Source organism: Quercus robur, chromosome 9, assembly GCF_932294415.1.
Source record: "Quercus robur chromosome 9, dhQueRobu3.1, whole genome shotgun sequence".
NCBI classification, from domain to species: Eukaryota; Viridiplantae; Streptophyta; class Magnoliopsida; order Fagales; family Fagaceae; genus Quercus; species Quercus robur.
The window spans coordinates 43,818,166-43,840,936 of record NC_065542.1 but is presented as its reverse complement, the minus strand read 5'-3'; the positions used below and the strand labels follow the sequence as shown (position 1 = coordinate 43,840,936).

At 36.3% G+C, this 22,771-nt stretch overlaps 2 protein-coding genes across 8 annotated transcripts in view; one reads left to right on the top strand and one right to left on the bottom strand.

The window, feature by feature from the left end:
• The window catches only part of LOC126698560 (MDIS1-interacting receptor like kinase 2-like), a 119,612-nt gene that overhangs the window by 16,130 nt on the left and 80,711 nt on the right, over positions 1-22,771 (bottom strand). For 2 of the 3 annotated variants that reach the window (XM_050395872.1, XM_050395870.1), the window contains one exon: positions 17,910-18,407. In XM_050395872.1, coding sequence (XP_050251829.1) covers positions 17,910-18,407 — 498 coding nt within the window. Of the gene's footprint in view, positions 1-17,081; positions 17,695-17,909; positions 18,408-22,771 lie in introns of those variants that run through there. The other variant, XM_050395875.1, reaches the window with a different exon arrangement.
• LOC126698561 (uncharacterized) overlaps positions 13,893-22,771 on the top strand; it is an 80,366-nt gene continuing 71,487 nt past the window's right edge. For 2 of the 5 annotated variants that reach the window (XM_050395879.1, XM_050395877.1), the window contains exon 1: positions 13,898-15,271. In XM_050395879.1, the coding sequence (XP_050251836.1) occupies positions 14,119-15,271 (1,153 nt within the window). In that variant the 5' untranslated portion in view covers positions 13,898-14,118. Of the gene's footprint in view, positions 15,313-18,737; positions 21,291-22,771 lie in introns of those variants that run through there. The other 3 variants (XM_050395880.1, XM_050395878.1, XM_050395876.1) reach the window with 3 other exon arrangements.

Sequence of the window (22,771 nt, the reverse complement as noted above, 5' to 3'; positions counted from 1 at the left end):
CATTGCATGGTCCTCGGACTCAAGCCTATGGGGAAACCAAATACTCTAAAAAGTTTTGGACAGAACCAAGGCATTGCATGGTCCTCAGACTCAAGCCTATGGGGAAACCAAGTACTCTAAAAAGTTTTGGACAGAACCAAGGCATTGCATGGTCCTCGGACCCAAGCCTATGGGGAAACCAAATACTCTAAAAAGTTTTGAACAGAACCAAGGCATTGCATGATCCTCGGACTCAAGCCTATGGGGAAACCAAGTACTCTAAAAAGTTTTGGACAGAACCAAGGCATTGCATGGTCCTCGGACCCAAGCCTATGAGGGAAACCAAGTACTCTAAAAAGTTTTGGACAGAACCTGGGCCTTGCATGGTCCTCGGACTCAAGCCTATGGGAACGCCAACTACTCGGACGGGAAAGTCCTCCGCTCCAATACTGTAAAATGTTAAGGCCAGTATGTTAAGATGGCAAAATGACCCCCTATTCAATAGCCTAAGGAAACTGTTCGTTTTGCGGATGACATGTCCTCGGATAGTTACTTCTTACACCGTATCGAATACTCAGTCCTCATCTTGGCTAATTTTGAGGTAAGTGTCGTCCCTCCCTGGCCGGCATTGCCATGTTAAATAATTCTGTTAAAGTTATGGTGGCATCTTTTTATTAGCACGTATTTTGACCTTAGTTGTCGTTGATTCAAATGCTATACTATTGTGCCGAGTAGTGTTTGCAAATTTATTAAAACATATAAACAGAGCACGCGAAGTAGAATAACGATAACTTTTATTAATATGAAAAATTATTACAACGTACAAAGAAGGGCTTAAACAAGCCTATACAAAAAATGAATTGCTAAAGCAACAATAGCATCCGCAATACAGATCAGTAAACAGTCAGGTGTCTTTTAAACTCGCCTTCAAAGTCTCTCCAATCTCTGCCTCGGTACTGCTCATATCAGGAGAACTTTCTTTAGAAAAAGACGAAGGAGAAGGAAGAAGAATTGGAACACATGGAAGCACTTCAGCAAGCTCTTGCCATCAAGGAGCGCAAAGGAAAAAGAAGATGGAGGACATGAGCAGAAGATGGAGGAGATGAATGAAGAAGATGGAGGACATGAGTAGGAAGGAGGAGAAGAAGAGAGGGAGAGGCAAAGGGGGGCGCCAGTGAACGAAGAGAGGAAGAAGCAGGGGCACTTAGTCCCTGCCCCAGTCCTGACTCCTAACACGCTGGCGCCATGTTAGATATGCTCGTGAGAGAGCGGACGGTGGTGATAATGGATGTTTTTGACTCAGTCACACCGAAAGTGAGATGTGACGAGTCCCTGCTTCGGATTTTGACTAAAAAGAAAGGGAGACAAATCTTGAGCCTCCGCCATCCTTGCCTTGACTGAGCCATCTCAAGCTTTATTAGGACATGGCGTTTCTGGGAAAGGAATGGTTTATTCATGGCTGACTACTATGGTGAACGTATTATTGGGTAAGGTATAACCAGAGGGAAGAAGTGAACTCTGGGAAGAGCCTGGGGGATTCAGATATGAGAGAATCACCTTTTGTCTTCTCTCTTTATATAAGGGACGAAGAAACGGGTACATAACACGTTCAGATCCCCAGGGAAACCTACAAATAAGAATACGCCGTTTCGTTCTCCCACACCATCAATAACCGTCAGATCTGGGAGGCCTCGTAAAGGGAGGATATTAAAGACGCGCCTTGAATACCCAAATGGCATAAGGGCAACGTGCGCAAATTAAGGGAACAGCTCGTAGACCGGTACATTCCTTGGGCATGTGAAGAGTTACCCGCGTCCTTCAAGGGCTGAAATGAATGAGCCCTAATAAAGGCTCGGCATTACCAAAACCCACCTTTCCAACCAAGATGTTGGACAGCAGGGTTTTGAGGGGCTATTGTGGGGCCCGATAGTTTATGGGCCAGGCCCACTTGCTCGTGGGGAATCCGCAAGCCCAAGCTGAAAAAAGTTATGGCCCAAGCTTAAAAGTATAAGGCCGAGGATGGCCCAGATATGCAGCCGAGGACGGTTTAGTCCTCGGCAAGCCTAGAGCTCCCTTGACAAAAGGGGTAAAAGAGGGCTATAAGAACAAATCCGTAAGAAGATCTAAAATATCTCAGGAAAATTGTCCTTAATACCCTTCACTGATAAGACTTTACACCTAACAGAACCTAATTTTTAGGCTTTATTAACCATCCCCACAATTCTGGGATTAGATTGACGGGACAAATATCAGTCCTGGAAAAGTTGACCCTACACGTGGACGAAGGACAGCGAACGTGGGCTAGTATAAAAGAGAAGATAAACTAATCAGGGGGATCCCCATCTGACTTCCTGGGAAAAACTCCAGGGATGAAAATGCCCGGACAATATATTTACACCACCACGAAAAACCCACCGCCGGATAACCGGAGAAAGACATTAGTGCTCCTCGGACATGATCCGAGGAGTCCAATCCCTCAAGTTACAAAGCTGTAGGGCTTGGATACCCAAGCTAAAGCCTTTTCTTATCTAAGTTTCCCTAAAGCCCGGTTTGGACCAGCGCCCCGTGACCAGACGCTAGCCTTTTAAGCCCACTCTCTACAAATTTTATTGTGAAGGATCCTTCATGTGCGAGCCCAACGTAATCGTTGGGCCGTTTGAGAATCGTGTCCCTACAATATATATATATATATATATATATATTTATATTTTATGATACCTTAAGTCTCACACAATATACATTCATTATATAACTTAAAATTAAAATATTAATTTATTTTTATTATCTAATTTTAAGTAAATTAATAAAAAAAAATTATTTACATATGAATTTTAATTAAACCATGCATCACACAAGCATAATGCTAGTATATATCTAAAAGCAAAGATCTCATGCAAGAGTGCATGAGCTCCTGCCATGTGGCACTCTAATATTGCATTTAGCTTTTTTAACATTTTCTCATTAAGTTTTATTTATTTATTATTATTATTATTATTTTACTATTAACAGAAAGATCACGTTAACTTCTTTTTACTATTATCTAAAAGATGGGCAGTTGTTGAAAATTAAACCAAATCAAACCAAACTTTATAAAAAGCCCAAGTTCACTTATTCCTTTCCATATTAAGACCCATGCATGATCTCTTTTTCATGTGTAGATTAAAGCCCAGACTCTAAGCCACTTAAAAACTCTCTTTCTCCTCCTCCATGAGGAAAATTGAAAGTTAAGATCCTGACTCACTTAGAAGCTCTTTTCCTTTGTACAAGCTTTCCTTCAGACTACACACACTTTTCAACTTCTTTACAAATAACGGTTTGCAATTTGGATTCATTGATCCTATCTGACCCAAGACCTACCATGTGGCGTTCTAATATTGCATTTAGTTTTTTTAACCTCTTCTCATTATTTTATTTTATATTTTTTTACTGTTACCCAAAAGATCACGTTAACTTTCTTTTACTATTATCTAAAAGATGGACTATTGTTGAAAATTAAACCAAATCAAACCAAACCTTATGAAAAGCCCAAACCCACTTATTCCTTTACATATTATGACCTAAGCATGATCCTTTTCCATTTGTAGATGATAAAGCCCAGACCCTAAGCAACTTAAAACTCTCTTTTTCCTCCCCCATGCATAGATGAAACTTGAAAGCGAAGACCTTAACTCACTTAGAAGCTCTTTTCTTTCATACAAGCTTTCCTTTAAACTACACACACTCTTCAATTTCTTTACAAACAACAGTTTGTAGTTTGGATTCACTGATCCTATCTGAACAAACTAGCATTCCTACTCATTTTTAAGTTTTAATTCAACCCTTCTGTGTAAACAAATGGAGATGTATGATCTGGGAAGCACAGACGCGGCATTAGAGGAGCTGTACTTGCGCGTTGGGTCGCGTCCTGCCATGTGGTTTTTTTTTTTTTAGCCGACTCCTGCCGACGCGGCTCAAACTTGGGTCGATATGCGTTGAATCGGGTCGACTCGGGCCATATTGGTTGTATCAGGCGAAACGGCCGAAACGGCCGATTCAGGCCGAAATTCAAAAAAAAAAAAAAAAAAGGTGCAAAACGCACTGTTTGAACTTAATAACAAACCCTACTTCATCTCACTTCACCCAAACACCAAACATCAGCTCTCTCCCACTCCGTCACTCATCTCTCACTCTCTTTGTGCTCTCCGCCTCTCTGTCTCTACTCTGAGTGCTCTCCGTCTCCCTTGTGGTTGTGAGACACTCAGCCACTCAGTCACTTGACTCACTTCATTCAAACTTCAGCTCTCTCTCACGCATTCTCAAATCAGGTATTGATATAAAGCTTTCAATCTTAGTTTGATTTGTGATTTGTGAATCTGTGATTTGTGAATCTTAGTTTTCAATCTTAGTTTTATTTAGTTAATAGTTATTACTTATTACTCATTGTGATTTGTGAATCTGTGAACTTGGGTTTGATTTATTATTAATTTATTTAGTTAATACTTAATAGTTATTATTTGTAGGTTAAATTGAATCTATTGAATTTGTAATGGATGAAGTTACTAGCATAGAAACTTCATCTCAAGAAGTGCCAAATGCAAAATGTCCTCTTTGGTAGTATGTGAATAAAGTAGAAAAATCACCTGGTGCTACTGTTAAAAAAGGTGGAAACACATACTTTAAGTGCAACTATTGTGGTGTAGTTTATTTGGGATCCTATTCTAGGGTTAAGGCTCATTTATTAAAAATTCCTAATAAAGGAATTAAAGCATGCCCTGGTGTAACACCGAGCCATAGGCTAGTAATGCAGCGAATGCATGATCAAGTTGAGAATGATAAGTTAGAGAGAGAACAGAGAAGTCAAATTCCCTTACCCCCATCTCTTCTAGGCCGTGGGCCTATACCTATTTCCCCATTTCGGAGATAAGAAAGGAGTGATAGTACAAATCTGGTTAATGGTAAGAGGAGGAAGATGACTGGGAATTCTCCTTTAGAGAAAGCATTCCAGAATAATGCTAGACATGAATTGGATAGTAGAATTGCTAGGATGTTTTACACCGGTGAGCTTCCATTTAACTTTGCAAGGAACCCATATTATCGTAATTCCTATGCATATGCTACTACCCATAGCATCCTAGTTTATGTTCCTCCTGGATACAATGCCTTGAGAACAACACTTTTGCAAAAAGAAAGAGCTCATGTTGAAAGACTTTTGAAACCAATTAAGGACTTTTGGCTTAAAAATGGTGTAAGTATAGTTTCTAATGGAAGGTTAGATCCACAAAGGAGGCCTCTTATTAATATTATGGCTATATCAGATGGGGGTCCAGTGTTTATAAAGGCAATTGATGGGTCAAGTGAGTTCAAAGACAAACATTATATTGCTGGGGTGTTGAAGGATGTTATAAAAGAGATTGGACACGAAAAAGTTGTCCAAGTCATCACTGATAATGCTAATGTGATGAAGTCTGCCGGAGCTCTTATTGAAGGTAAGTATCCTAAAATATTTTGGACACCCTATGTTGTACACACTCTCAATCTAGCTTTGAAGAATATTTGTGCAGCAAAAAACACTGAAAAGAATGAAGTTACATATGAGGAATGTAGTTGGATTACACATATTGCTGATGATGCATCCTTCATACGTGTTTTTATTATAAACCATTCGATGAGGTTGGCAATGTTTAATGAATTTTGTCCATTAAAACTACTCCAAGTTGCTGATACTAGATTTGCTTCAATGGTTGTAATGTTGAAAAGGTTGAAGTTGATAAAAAGATGTCTTTAAGCCATGGCTATTAATGAGCAATGGGCTTCTTATAGGGAGGATGATGTTGGAAAAGCTCAAAAGGTGAAAGATATGATTCTAAGTGATCTTTGGTTGGATAAAGTTGATTATATCCTTGAATTTATAGCACCTATTTATAATATGCTATGAGTAACTGACACAGATAAGCCGTGTCTTCATCTTGTGTATAAAATGTGGGATTCAATGATAGAGAAGGTGAAGGTATAGCTCATTGATCGATGGACTAAAAATTGTACACCACTACATTGCTTGACTCATTCCTTAAATCCTAAGTAAGTACATTTATTTTCTATTTTCCTTAGTTCCCCCTTCTAGTAAAACACACGTTTCATTTATATTTGTTTTTTTTTTTATCTTTAACTAGGTATTACTCCATTGAATGGCTTTTGAAGAATCCAAAACGCATCTCTCCACATCAGGATCATGAAATTTCTATGGAAAGGAGCAAGTGTTTGAATCGATACTTTGAAGATGAGAATGAATTAAAGGTGGTGAAGTTTGAGTTTGCTGCATTTTCAGGAGGGGGGTTTCCTTCACCAGATGCCTTGACAGATAGGTGGGCCTTACTCCTTTTGGTTTGGTGGCAATACCATGGCTCCGCATTTCCAACTCTTCAAACCCTTGCCCTTAAACTTCTTGGACAACCTTGTTCATCCTCATGTGCTGAGAGGAATTGGAGCACATACAAATTCATTCATTCCTTAAAAAGAAACAAAATGCCTCCTACACGCGCTGAGGATTTGGTATATGTGCATTCTAATTTTCGACTCTATTCAAGGTGCAATGAGGAGTACGTAAATACAACAACAAAGATGTTGGATATTGCAAGAGACTCTTGGAATGAGAACGACATACATGGAGGAGTTGGAATTCTTGAGAATGCAACCCTTACACTTGATGAGCCAGAGTTGGAGGCCATGGTTATTGGGAATGCTAGCACTAGTGTTACTACTAGTGAAAGTGAAGTTTGAAGTGAAGCTATTGATCTTGATGATGATGATGTTGGTGTTTGATTGTCTTGTTGATTATCTTTTATTTTGTTTTAGTTTCAAACTTGTGAGTTGTATTCTAATTTCCGAACATTATGGAATGTTTTAGTTTCAATCTTATGGGTTGTATTTAATTTATGAACATCATGTTTTAGTTATTATCTACTATTGCTCTTAAATTTGGTATATGTTTGTATAATGTGAAAATGTATGCTTAGCAATATATTAAAAATATAAATAAAAATATTTTTAATAATTTTTTAATTGCCGAGTCCCACCGCACCCCCACCCACCTTTTTCAAAAATTGCCGATTTCCGCACCCGAGTCCCGAAACGCATCTGTGGTTCATAGTGTATGATCAAGGAAGATGTACAATCACTCTAAAAAATAAAAATAAAAAGGAAATGTATAGTCTAACCTCAGTAGTCGCACCACTCTATTTTCTCTTCTTCTTCCAAAACTTCTCTCTCTCTCTCTTACTTACACACACACACACACACACACACACACACACACACACACACATTTTGAGTGTTATATTAGGATTCCCCAAATTGAAGATAATGGGCTACACATTGGAAGAATTGTCTACTAAGATAACGAGGGTTTCTCTTGCTGTGTTACATGAGTAATTCTTAGATACTCTTGAAGCACGGTGAATAATGTTCCCTTATCTCACATTTATGGTAAGGTCCACTCATTAAATTCATGGTGGGGTCTATCATGAATGTGAGAAGAGGGAGCACCATTTTACTATACTCCGGGAGTATCTAAGAATTTTCCATGTTAAAAAAAAGTTCAAATGGTGTGTGATATGGCATAATCACCAATAATCATAATGCATTCAACTATATTCATATTAAATTTTGAGTCGATTGTAATGGTATGGTACTAGGTATGAAGACCAATTTGTTAATGACTTTTGATATGCTTTTACTGTCGATTAAGAAATTCACAAAAAGTCGGACCAAATTGTTTGTGTGCCTTTGAATTGCTTGTTTTTTATTTTTTTACACAAATGCATGAAAGTGGTGGGTCCATCATATGCATAAAAATGATTATATGTTCATATATTGACAAAAAATTGAGATACTGCAGTCGTAGATTCTAATAGCATTTGTCCTTTCTGAAAATTTAAACAATTTATAAGATTTTAGCCACAAATATTTAGCATATAATATATGATGGAAAATAATTTTGGTATCCCACGGTAGAAACTAGAGAGGACTATAGAAAATTTTTGTTAGATGCACACCAATTGTTTTATTTATTTATTTTTTATTTTTTTATTTTAAGTCTTCCTGTAGTATTTATTGTTTCAGTTTGAGACCAATATAATTTAATTGTACTTCTTATGCAAAGCTTGAGACCAACATACTTTTAGGCAAAGTTTTCCCGTGCATCGCACGAGTTTCCGACTAGTATATCTAAAAGCTAAAGCTTAGCATTTATTGTTACAAAGTCAATATTTTTAGGTTGACAACTGTAAACAAATTATAACCTTTTAGAACTTAGTTTGTTTAGGGTTTTATTCTTAAAAATAGTTTGTCCAGGGTTTAGTCTAGAATCATTCAATTAAATAAGACAAATGAAGTTTAGCATAGTTGAAGATTCAAGAAATCAGGATATATATATATATATATATATATATATATATATATATATATATTTTTAAGTGCATATAAGTTTCACTTATCTCGACCGATCGAGATGCACATCTCAACTAATCGAGATTCATGCAGATTTCAGATCTGACTTTTTCTCTCAGTCATTTGATCTAGGGTTTTAATGAAACTTAAGGATATTTAAATAAACCCTAGAACATGTTTTTATACATTTGAGAGGGGAGTGTTTTGTACACAAATCTAGAGATTTTTCATACCCTTTTGGAGCTACAGCTGGAGACTTTGTATAAACAACAGATCCGATTATAAAACAAAGTTATTGCATCCAATCAACCATAGTTGTTGATATAAATCTTTGAGTGGAGATCTCAAAATCACAAGTGAGTAAGTACTACTTGAAGTAGCAGTAGATTTATGGGTAATTCCATTTAGGTTCAATAAAAGTATTACTATTAACACTTTTATTTTTATTATTTATTAGGTGACAATACACTTTTGGTCCCTACATTTTGGGCTGATTCTCTACTTGGTCCCTAAATTGATTTCCCTCCTAGGTTAGTCCCATATTTCAGAAAATCATTTTTATTTTGGTCCCTACCGTCAACCCAGTAACAAAAAAAATCTGAGGTGGCAAATGAAATGCACTGTATCCACAGTAAATGTTGACGTGGCTAAAGAAATAATATTAAAAAAAATTTGATTTCACATTTTTTTAAATGTCACGTTAGCATTTAAAATGGCACATCATCATATAAATTAATAAAAAAAAAATTCTTGATTTTAATTTAAACTAGAAAATTAAAAACAAAAATGCTTTATCAATTTTTAAAATTGATAAAAAAATTTATAACAATTTTCTTAAATTTTCTTAGTCAACTAGCATAACATCACAAAAATTAAAATTTCAAATATTTAGACCAAAAAAAAAAAGGAAAAAAAAACAAACCTAATACTTTACTAAATAAAAAACCTATTGTAGACAGTCGATTTTGCACTCATAATTTAATCTTGGAAGATGGCTAGAGTGACCATTCATATACCCAAAATTTAGAGTTGCATTACATGCATTAATTCATTCATTGCATATCATAAAAATGATCTTGAGCATCTAACGGTCTCGACGGTATCCCCGATTCCCAAATCAGACGGTCGGATTGAAAGATATCACATGATCATGTTTTCACAATTTGCATGCATTTTGTTTGGGTAGAACCGATCACGCATGATTAATTTGAATTAATTCTGATTGGTTAAACAATTAAAATTAATTAAATAATTTTGTGATTGATTGTTGGTTAGTGTCTAAAATAAACCTGCTTGCATGAGAATAAAGTGGATAATCAGATAACAAAGAAATTGTGGATAATTAAATTTTTTTTAGAATATTTATTTATAAGATAACTATCATTTTAAAGACCTGAATATCAAGAAAAAGAGATTAATTTTTAGAATACAAATTAAAAACATGTCTAGGTGAAATTCCCAACTCAAAAATCCTTAAAAAAGGAGTCCAAATTGAACAAACCTGAAAAGCGGGCTCAGCACCTAAGAGGGCTTGTCAGCACTCTTGGAGTGTCGATCGGCACATGGCAAGTGCCAATTGGCCCAAATGCCTGGCCCGGCCCGGGAACCTCTTGATTGAGATAAAACCAATCTTTTTCGAATTTTTGGAGATAAGGACGCATTCCAATTTGTATATGATCTTATTCAGCTTTTTTTTCAAGCATCCTAACCTCTATAAATAGAGGAAAAAGATCAAAATTCAGGGCCTTTCTTTGCTAACTTTTTTGCTCCCCTTACGTTATAGACATTCTGGAAGCCTTAGCTTTAAGAATTTCTATTTTGTAAGTAAAGTATTTTAGACCTCAAAGAAGTGAAAATTTCTTTGATTTCTAAAATATTCTTCCATTGAAGGGTATGCCCATGCAAGTTGGTATTTGATATTGTTCTTGTGTCTATTTTTCTTTTCACTTAAATAATATGTTGTGTTGTTTATTCCATGAATTTTGTTAACATGTGTTTGATTTAATCATGATCTTGTTCATAATTCATACATGCCATGTTTATATGCTTAATTGGAATTGTCATTAACATGTGTGTGATTTAATTCTTTCCTCAATTTCAAAATCTACAATTAATCAACAATTTTTTTTAAAACAAAAACAGATCTGCATTTTCACTAAATACAGATCTGAAATTTTTTCTGGTCAAAAACATATTTGTATTTTCACTAAATACAAATCTGAAAATTTTTCTGGTAAAAAAAGGTTTGTATTTTCCTTAAATATAGATCTAAAAAAATTTTCTAGTCAAAAACAGGTCTGTATTTTCATTAGATACAGATTTGAAAATTTTTCTTAAAATTCTTTTAGTCAAAATAGATCTGTATCTTTATTAAATGCAGATCTGAATTTTTCAAGCATACAAAATAGGTTTGTATTTTCATTAAATACAGATCAGAAAATTTTTCTGAAATAGTTTTCTTCTTAAATAAAAAATTGCAGATTTTAAATTTTAAAGAATGAATTAATAGATAGTTTAAAGTTTTTATTTTTTTTTATGTCATTCCATGAATATGTAAAATATGTAATGCATGCATAATAGATTTGAATTATGAATATGAATAATTTTTTTTAAAAAATCTCATTTTCTCAACCTTTCAAAACAAATTTGATTTTTATTAACCAAACCTCCTTTTTTTTTTTTATTCTTTATAAAACAGATTTGATTTTTACAAACCAAATCATTTTTTTTAACCCTTTCAAAATAGATCTAATTTTTGTTAACCAAATTTCTCTTTTCCCAACCCTCCCAAACAAATCTCATTTAAAAAAAAAAAAAAAAAAAGAGGGCATATTCATAAGACAAATTTGTTTAAATTAATTTTGTTCAGTGTTTGTCACATGTGTTATAACATATCATTCAACATCATACAGAAGGCTATATAATGGTCAACAGAGTCTAGAAGACCAGACTCTGTCTGGGTGGAATGGGTGCCTAACACCTTCTCATTTCGTAACTTAACTCCTGAACTTAGGTTTTTGGATAGTAGACTAGTGTTTTATCTTTTGTTTTGGTAGATTGTAATTAGGATCAAAACTTTGTAATTTTTACATAGATTGTGTTAAGACCAAAGCCTTGTAAAGTTATTCTACCAAGATGTAATTGCATAGTCAATTAATGAAATTGAGGTACTTTTTGGACATATAATTGTATTTTATTTTTTCTTATTTTTTTTAATAAGAAATAAGTGGCGACTCCACTCAATTATCTAAAAGAGAGGAGCCTTAAGCACCCAAATCTCTTTTTTGAGAGCACCCCAAACCTTGGCGGTCTCTCACACCTACTATAAAAAATAATAATAATAAATACAAAAAACCAAACCCACGAACTGAACCTAGATATCTCTCTCTACCCCTTGAGTTCTCTCACTCTCCATTTCTCTCTTTAATCTGCTCCACTCCAAACCGAGAGACCATGGCAAAAGACATCAAGCTCCAAACCCAGACACCTATGGCCAAATAAAACAAACTCTCTCTTTGATCTACCCAAAAACCCACCTTGTTCTTCCTGATCGAGTTCATGAATTCATTGGGGACTCTCTTCATGTCATCGTAGCACTTGAAGTAGAACGGCATGTGCATCGCCTCCATTGCATAGGGGCAGTGTCATCGCGTTGGAGCTCCGTCACCAGGTCGAGGCATGTGGGTCACAGATCGGGTTTGGTAAAGGGTTACGAAATTGAAGGAGATGATTTTTTTTTTTGTTTTTTTTTTTTTGCATGTTTGTTTGCTAAGAGAGTGGGGAAAAGAACCATTCAGATCACTCTCTCTCTGACTTGGGTTTGTTTTTCCCTATGGGTGTTGATTTGTTTTAAATTTCTGTGTTTGGTTTTTTCATGTGGGTTTGATGATATTTAGGGTTTGGGGTTTTGGAGTTTGTTGATTTTTTTGGGTTGGTTATTTCATGTGGGTTTGATGATTTTTTCATGTTGGAGGTTTCGGTGGGAGATAGGGATTTTGTATGAATTTTTGCATGTTTATTTGCTAAGAAAATACAAGAAAAGAGAAGAAAATTTTAGATTATTTTAATTTTCTAGGCAACCTTAAAGAACATGTTACCCCTTGTTCTTTCGAAAATAATTAAATGTATGTTTTTTTTTTAATAATATTATTAAATTATTTATTTTAATTATATTAATGTTTATTTTTAATTTTTTTTAATTTTATGACCTTGTTTTTTATTATTAATTTATACGCTCATGTGGCATTTTAAATGCTGACGTGGCATTTAAAAAATGCCAAATAAATTTTTTTAATATTATTTTATTAGCCACGTCAACAGTAAGTGCACACAGTGCATTCCGTTTGCTACCTTGGATTTTTCTATTACTGGATTGATGGTAGGAACCAAAATAAAAACAATTTTCTGAAATTAGATATTGACTTAGGACCAAATCGAGAATTGGTCCAAATATAAGAACCAAACAGTGTATTTTCACCTTATTATTATTATCAAAGATGGCCGACATAACATAATCCTAGTCTTGGGCTCCTAGTAAACCCTAAAAAAAATTAATAATAATAATAATAATATAATAAATAAAAAGTTTTTTTTTTGAGAAGCTATAAATAAATAAATAAAAAGTAAACCTTAAAAATTGGGATGGGAATTTGTTTTTTGCCAATGCACTGAACTAAAATTCACAAACCCATGAATCATAGCTGGATTTTTTTTTTAAATAACTATAAAATCCAAACTATTTTATTAGTTAGCTAAGGTTTGAAACTATTTTGGTATCTAACAAATCGAGTTCAAAGGAGTCGATTTTGGTGTATAAATCGAGTATATTGCACTCGATTTCCCATTGCACAGCAGCTGAGCTGGATACATTGTCCACGTAGGCTGGAAATCGAGCAGAAAGGACTCGCTTTTCCTCCATGAAAATCGAGCTCAAAGGACTCGTTTTGTTTAATGGAAACTGAACCCTCTGAACTCGATTTCAGTTAAGCCAAAACATGGATTTTTTTCTATCTTCCTTTCCTTTCTCTCCAAATGCCGTCCCACTCCACTTCCAAGCCCCAAAAACCCATGAACAAATCAAATCCAAAACAAAAAATCAAACCCACTCTCCAACGTGTTCTTCTCCTCCACTGGAGCGGCGGCGAGAAACCGTGTGTCCGATCTGATTTCCATCGCCTGAGTTTGGTAATTGGCACCTGGGTTTTTGCATCGTTGCTTCTTTCTTCCACTGGAGCGGCGGCGAGAAACCACACGGTTGCTGGGTTTCTTCTTTCTTCTACTGGGTTTTTGTTGGGTTGCTGGGTTTTTACATCGTTGCATCATTGCTTCTTGCTGGGTTTGGTAATCGGTGCTTGGTTTTGCTTGCTTCTTTCTTCTTGTTCATCGCGTTTTGATCTCTGTTTCTGCGTTACTAAATCAATTTCCACGAATTAAAATCGAGTCCAGTGGACTCGATTTTTATGACGAAAACTGAGTCTATTAGACTCGATTTCCAAGCCTACATGGACAGTTCCTCCAGCTCAGCTGCTGGCACAAACCCAAAACCGACCCTAACGTGCTTGAATTGTTAGATAGCAAAATTGTTTCAAACCTTGGCCAACTAACAAAATAGGTTACTTTTTTTGGTTATATCTGAAAAAATGCCACTAACTACTCGCTGAAGAATTATTCAGATAACCAACCCAGTTTGTCTGAGGCAAACTCGGTGAGTCAATTATGTTTAGCTTTCACTCTTTCAGACAGCTACTATTGCTCAAACATAAGATGACCCAACTGGGTTTTCTTCAGCAAAATGCTTTCTTTATTGTGAAATCGTATGCATCAACAGGTTTTTCTGAATCAAAACACCAACAATGGCAACAAGAAAAGCATTCTTTTACATTGTCTTACCTCATAAACTCTTGTGGGTTGTCCTCAAAATCTGCTATTTTAGCATCACAGAAGGTACAATTGGGAAACCCAGATCGACCAGACTCAGTGCTTAGTCTTCTCAAAGAGCATGGGTTTACCAATATCCAAATCGCCAAACTTGTCAGAACGCACCCAACGTTGCTTTTATCTGATCCTGGGAAGACCCTTTTGCCCAAAATTGAATTTTTCCTTTCTAAGGTAGGGGTTTCAAGCTCTGACCTCACTCGGATTCTCACTTCAAGTCCTTTACTATTGGTTAGGAGTTTAGAAAACCATCTTATCCCCTGCTATAATTTCCTCAAGAGTGTACTTGTGGTGGACGAGAAAGTTATTACAACTTTGAAGCGGTCACAGCTTTCTTTTCTATTTGATGTAACTAATAATATGGTTCCAAATATTGCACTTCTGAGAGAATTTGGAGTACCTGAATCAGCCATCTCTTTCTTGGTGACCAATTTTCCGGGTAGTGCGTTCATTAAACATGCTAAGTTTGTTGAGGCTGTCCATGAGGTTAAGGAAATGGGATTTGATCCTTCGAAATTGGTATTTGTCCTAGCAATCCAGGTGATTTTGAAGATGAAGAAGCCAATGTGGGAATCTAAATTGGAAGTTTATAAGAGGTGGGGTTGGTCCAAGGATGTAGCTCTGTTAGCATTTAGAAGGAATCCAAATTTTGTGCTTTTTTCAGAAGAGAAGATCACAAAAACAATGGACTTCCTTGTACACAAAATGGGTTGGCCGTCAGCAGACATTGCTAAAAATCCTTCAGTTCTAGGTTTAAGCTTGGAGAAGAGGATTATCCCTAGGTGTTCAGTTGTTCAAGTTTTGTTAGCCAAGGATTTGATCAAGAATAAGTTCTCCTCAGCAACCTTTTTACTACCTAGCGAGAAGTGTTTTTTGGAAAAGTTTGTGATTAAATTTCAGGCCAATGTTCCTCAATTGTTGGATGTGTATCAAGGTAAGATGGATCTTCTGGATGTAGGAATTCAATCGGAGAAGGTATGTGGGATGGAACAGTTATAACATTTTGACTTCCAGTTTAATGTCTTTAATAATTTAAAGTTGGTTAGCATGTTTTCATTGATTGTGATCTCCATAGAAAAAAAATTTGAAATATCTAGCTGTGACATAGTTTGTCAATTCCAAAGTCACACACTTATCACTCCTTGTGCTCAACATATTCCCTTTCCTTGCCACCCCAAAAAAGGAGGATTTTGAAATAAGAGTCTCTCTGTTACAGAGGGGATGAGTAATTATGATGGCTTTGGTATTTGATTGTATCCTGTTTTAAGCGTTATGGATCTCTTAGCTTGATCCCAAGATGATTATATCATATGTTTGTTGCTTATGGCACTTGTTGTGCGCTCAAGTCACAAAGTGCTATGCACCCAGTGAATTCACCATTATGCCAACCTACACTGTGTATTGTAAGCATTAATGGAGAATTTGGAAAATTTTGAATTCTCTTAACAAGTCATGCTCTAAGCCTCAAACTAGACACAGAAACTGGTGGTATTCTTGAATTGAACTTCTGTAAATGGCTGGTGTTTCCTGCTGTATTGCTGCATATTTGACTTAAACCTTTTGTGCCCCAAATACTGTGATTTTAAATTTACTGTCTTTGTGCATTGTTAGTTTTGTTGATTCTATTGGTGTCAAAATTTATGGGTGTGCATTGCATGGATGTTTAGTGCTTAATGTATATAATGTGATCACAGACATGTTAATTAATTAGAGGAAATGCAAATTATTTAGGGATGCACCCACACTACTCAAGAGAATAAAGCCGGGTATCTCATAAGTACATCTATTTTAGGTATTTTATGGCAACTTTCCAAGTCATATAGTTTTCCATTCTTCTTAATCCTCGAACACCGACTCATGGGCATTAAAAGGTTTAGAAACCTTGGAATATAACCTAGGTGGATTGCCTTTTATCTATGCGTATTCTGCTTTACATTCATTTACGATGTTTGTAAGTTTGGAGGTATATGAGAGAGGAGTAGAAGATGTTTGTCAGTTTGAAGTTTGGAGTCTTGGAGATAAAGAGTCCAGTAGAGTAGAAGGTATGAGATATGAGTAGGGAGGGGAATGGTATCCTGGTATCCCTCTCCGTATTTAGAATTAGATGTCTTAAAAATTAAGTAAGAGGGAAATAGATATCTTTCCCCTTGATTTGAATGTATTATCATACAAATTAACAATTATACTCTTTTTATTTTATTCTATTCCAAATTCTCCTATTTTTGGAATAAAATAGGAGAATTTGCCTGTCCCACCCGCAGGCCACAGCCATATTGGCTTGTTTATTACGTCCAGGAACCATGCATGAGGTGTCCCATTCACAGCCATGTTGACTTGTGCATGCTTTTCAAGAAGCATCGTGGGAAGCTGGCAAGTTTAACCAGAAGCCAAACATTTCGACTTAGTCAAAAGCTAACATTGAGCAGCCAGAAAAGAAAAAGGACAAAAAGGATGAGGAGATTCTTCAGTTCATATCCTTAATAAGAAAATACAGCAAAAGATAGAAAATTGTTAGTAAACAAATAATGAGATTGACTAGGGGGAAAATGGTTAGCAAGTCATGAACTTTCCAGGAAGGAAACATAAGGGTGAAAGGAAAAATCTGGCAGGTTATGGTAGGTGAAGTAGTGTATATTGTAAAAATTAGGTTCTTTACATGAAGAACTATGTATATGTATTTGTATATAATGAAACAGATATGCAAACTATAAACATGCATCTCAAATGGAAAAAGTATCCATATGACCCTCAATGGTGCTCAACCTGGGGTGACCCCTGCATATATTCCAAAAAAAAAAAAAAAAAAAAACCCAAACTAACTTGTTATTCTTGGGACATCAAGATCCAACATTCTCATTTACTAATTACTTCATGGGATGAGACCAAAACAATTGTACAATACTCAATACATACCGGACCTGGCAATACCATTGCCAAACACTAATCACTCTCAACTTCTGATGCCAATTTTTACTATTTCTGAAGGCCTGTAAGCTTGCTAATGGTTATCATGTCGAATTGGTTGGACAGGCAAGCTTGGATTCGACCTGATAGCTCTTGTGCCACAAAACGCATGGTGGGTCGTGCCTCTGGAGAGTCACGCACACATGCTAAGGCTATTGTCACTACAAACACCACCTCCTCTGCTATATGGCCTGTTGGTGGTGGAAGTCCTTGGTCTAGCACATCCTTTAAAAAGAATTTCTGCACTGTCTGAAATTGATGTTGCTGTTCTCGATTTGAATGTCAAGGAAGATAGGAGCTCCCTTGGGTGCCTTCCCATTATAACTTCTAATGCTACCACTCCAAAGCTATAAACGTCACACTTATCTGTTAATCACATTGTAAGCGCAAGCTCTGCACAATCATAAAACAAATTCAATAATCTAATGAAACATTGTCACCAAAACATCTACCAAACTAATCAATGTTAACAAATTTATGAGGACACATTCATTTGGCAACAGGACAAGAAAAAAACTTAATAATATGGGAAGCCCTCTTTTCATTTAGGGAAACATTTTTAGGCCAGAACAATAATTCAGATTCTAGGAAGTTAGATTGTAGCTTACCTGGAGCCATGTAGCCATAAGATCCAGCAATTGTTGTCCAATTAGTCGTATCTGGGTCCAACAATCTTGCAACTCCAAAATCTGAGAGTCGGGGCTCAAACTCAGACTTGAGCAATATGTTATTAACAGTTATGTCTCGGTGCACAATTGGGGGAGAGCAATCATGGTGCAAGTAAGCAACTGCATGAGCCACACCTTGCACAATTCTCACCCTTGTATCCCAGTTTAGCTCTGCTTTCCCTTCCAACCCATACAATGCATTTCCCAAACTGCCTCTCTCTACATATTCATAGACCAAGTACATGTACCCCCTCATTGAACAGGACCCATAAAGCTTAATGATATTCCGGTGCCTAACTTCTGTCAACACATGAATCTCAGTCTCAAAACTCTGGCGATTGGCTGCTGGAATGTCAGTGGAGTCTGACATGTTGAGCCTTTTAACAGCAACAATTTGACCTGTTGGCAATGCTGCTCTGTAAACGGTTCCAAATCCACCTTTTCCCATGCAGTACTTCTCATTGAAGTCCTCAGTGGCCATCACAAGATCCCCAAATGTGAATTTACCTTCTCTTTCCCATATCAATGACGCAGAGTTCCCATCAGTCTCTCCAATTCTTCTGCTTTCTTCATCAGGGAATTTGGCTTTCCGGTAAAATATTATTAATACAGCAACAATAATTGCAAGCAATAAAAGGCTGCAAACCGGAATGAGGACAGCAATTAGAACTGTACTAGAATGCTTTTTCTTTGTGGAATCTGTGTAACAAGTACTTAGTCCTGTTGCATTTCCACACAGACCTGAGTTTCCGATGTATGCATTTGCAGGTGCCTCTTTGAAAACTTTACTAGTTGGGATTTGACCTGTTAACTTGTTATAAGAAAAATCAACAGAGGTGGAGATTAGACTAACCATGCTGATAAATGACGCGGGGATTTCCCCTGAGAGCTGGTTATGTGAAATGTTAAGGCTCTCCAAATGTGTATGCTTCGCAAGGTTTGAAGGAATCATTCCTGAGAGTGAATTGCTGCTGAGGTCTAACAAGACACTCAATGCAATTAAGTTACCAAGTTCGGATGGTATTTCACCCGATAGGTTATTGTTGCTCAAGTCCAAGCTCAATAAGCTATCACAATTCTCAAGCTCTTTTGGTATGTTACCAGTCAATTTGTTCTCCGACAAATCAAGTCCCTGAAGCTGACCCAAACTTCCTAGACGCTGAGGAATCTCTCCTGTCAGATGATTCTTGCTCAGATTGAGCTTGTACAGGCTTAGATTTCCCAGTTCACTTGGAATTTTCCCAGACAATTCATTCGAGTCTAGAATTAAAGAGTGCAATTGAGTCAAATTCCCAAGCTCAGCTGGAATTTCACCTGAAATTCTGTTTCTTCCCATCTCTAAAGTGGTTAGAGATTCACATTTTGCCCACTCTGGTGAAATTTTGCCAATAAATTGATTGTCATTAAGAGAAATGAAATAAAGATTTGGATGAACCCCAAATGCATTTGTGATGTTGCCATTGAAGTTGTTCCCATCAAATCGCACCCTCTCTAGTAGCGAACAATTTCTCAAGCACTCAGGCAATGGACCTGTGAAGTTGTTATTATTCACTGTGAATAGTTTAAGAAGGAAGCCGCTACACAATTCAGGTGGCAATTCTCCTGAGAAGCTGCTGTTCGAAAAGCTAACACTGCTTAGAGAAGGACTAAATTTCCCAAAGTCACTTGGAATATTACCCGAGAAGTTATTGGTGAAAAGAGAGATGCTCTGCAAATTAATGAGGCGAGAGATGGTATTTGGCAATTCCCCGTATAGCTGGTTAGTGCTGAGATCAATAATCTGCAGCGAAGTCATATTTCCAATTGCTGGTGGGATTGTGCCAGTGAGATTGTTTGAGAAAAGTTGTAAGATCTGAAGGTTTGTGAGGTTCCACAGTGCTAGAGGAATTGGACCAGACAGGCGGTTGTTTGATAGGTCTAGTTTTGTCAAATCTTTCAAGTTACCTACCTCAGAGGGAATTGAACCTGTGAACGTATTATTGAACAGAAAGAGAAGATTGAGCTTGGTCAACAGGCCAATTTCCAGTGGAATTTTGCCAGTGAAAAGATTGTTCTGAAGCTGCAAAGAGGTTAATTCTGTCCAGTTGCTGAGAAAGTAAGGTGAGATCTCACCGGAAAGGCTATTTTCAGATAAACCCAAGTTGGAAACTTTGGTCAAGTTGGTTAAAGATAGAGGAACTTCCCCAGTGAGTGAATTGGTAGCCAGGGCCAAGTCGGTGAGTTTAGTACAAAAGCCTAGCTCAGAAGGAATTGTAGAATTCAAGGAATTCCATCTAGTATCAAGATACGAGAGCTCTGTCAACTGACCAATTGAAGAAGGAATTTTCCCTTCAAATGAATTGTTGTACAGTTCTACAACTTGAAGATTGGACATTGACCCAATTTCTTCAGGAATTACACCACTGAACTTGTTTCGTCCTAGACGAAGATCTATGAGTTTGGAAAGCTTGGTAATGTTTGGGGACACTGGTCCCTGGAACAAATTGGCAGTTAGATTAAGGTACTCAAGCTTGTCAAGATTGGTAAATACCATTTCTGGTACTGTTCCATTCAACTGATTCTGGGCCAAATTCAAGTAAGTCAAGTTTTGGCAATAAAGTATAAATACTGGGAACCCAGAAGTGAGCTGATTATAACCAAAGCTAAGCCAGGTCAACAAAGGCATGGTCAAGAACTTAGACCAGTCAGGTGTTTCTAAGTAGTTTGATTCAAGGTCTAAGTGCCATACCTTTTGAAGATTTCTGAACTGATAGGGAATTGTACCAGTAAGATAGTTGTTGAGGAAGCTTACGTATTGGAGCTTTGTTAACTGGCCTATTTCCGAAGGTATAGGTCCGCTGAGATTGTTGTTGCTGAGGTCAAAGCGAGTGACATCAAGAAATGGAGTGAAGTTGAACTGGGCTAGTGTTCCATTGAGTTTGGCGCCAGAGATGATTATTTCGGAGACTGCTCTGGTTGAGTCACAGACAATGCCATTCCATTTGCAAAGGTTGGTAAGGTTGGTAAAGGACCATGAACTGAGAAAAGAAGAAGGGAGGAGGCTGTTTTTCCATTGGATAAGAGCTCCTGCTTGTGTTGCAGGTGATGCTATGGTCTTTAGTGAAAGTAAGGAGAGCAAGAAAATGTGAAGGAGAAGAAGAGGAGACTTTAGAATTTTTGCCATGCTTGGTTTTTTTGTTTCACATGCCATGCCTCATGATCTAGTTTACTTTTAATAGCAAAGAGAGGTGGAGATATTTCCAGTGGTATGGAAGTGAAACTTTTGGCATCTCAGTACACATGTTAGAAGTCCTTAAATTCCACGAAAGAATGTTCAAATCAGATGGCTTAAATTTATATATATTTGTCTATTTTCTTAGAAGTTTAAAAGGTGAGAATTGAAGATGGGATTAATTCACTTATAGGCCAATTTTACTCTAACCAGAAGCTGATCAGATTGGGATGTGCTGAATTTGATGAATGTATCAAAGTGAAAATTTTCCTACAATTTAAATATAGGTTGTATGTGACTTCTTTCATGATGCATACCCAATTCAATCCATACCCACATACCCCATATCAAGATGCTTAATTAGGGGTGTGATTTAACCAGATTGGGGTTGGCTGTTGTTCGTTTTGCATATTTTGAATATGTTCCATGTAACATGTATCACTTATTTTAAATTTTCTGTATATGAATGTGCCGAGGTTGGGCTGCATGTACTAATGTAATGATTTCCATGATTGTAAATGTATGTGTGGGTTAAAACTAGCCGTGTATACGTGCATGTTTGAGTATCACATCACATGTCATGCCTCTTGTTAATGATATAAAGATTAAAGAACAATATAGGTTTTGGTACTACCTGGTCTCTGATTTCCTACATATAACAAAAGCGGTGAAAAGTCAGGCCGCCTAGAAAATGGTTAGAAAACAATTAATGAGATTGAGTAGAGGAAAAATTATTTGGAAGTCAAGTGATGAACTTTCCAGGAAGGAAACACAATGGAGAAAAAGAAAAAAAGTTTTCTGGTACAAGTGAAATTAGGTTATGGCATGTCAAATATTGTATAAAGTGAATTGGATTATGTACAAGAAATTCTCTCTCAGAATTTTACTTGTGCATACACATATTAGGAATAAAGATTGCGCTCACTATGCTCAATTTGTGTTTAGTTCCACGTCTATGTCTATATTTATATCTATATCTATATATATATATATATATATATAGATATATATATATATCTAAAAACTAAAACTTAGCATTTATTGTTGCAAAGTATATATTTTTAGGTTGATAACCATAAACAAATTGTAACCTTTTAGAACTTAGTTTGTCTAGGGTTTTGTCTAGAAATATTCAGTTAAATAAGACAAATGAAGTTCAACAAAGTTGAAGACTCAAGAAATCAGAAAAAAAAAAATAAATAAATAAAAGGGCAGATAAATTTCATTTATCTCTACCGATCAAGATGCACATCTCAACTGATCGAGATTCATGCAAATTTTAGATCAGATTTTTTCTCTCAGCCATTTGATCTAGGGTTTTAATGAAACGTAAGGATATTTAAATAAAAACCCTAGAACATGTTTTTATACATTTGAGAGGGGAGTGTTTTGTACACAAATCTGGAGATTTTTCAAACCCTTTTGGAGCTACAGTTGGAAACTTTGTACAAGCAACAGATCCAATTATAAAGCGAAGTTGTTACATCCAATCAACCACAGTAACTGATATAAATATTTGAGTGAAGATTTCAAAATTACAAACTAAAGTATTTGTATGCAACAGTTTCATAGTAGAAAATTTAGTAGATTC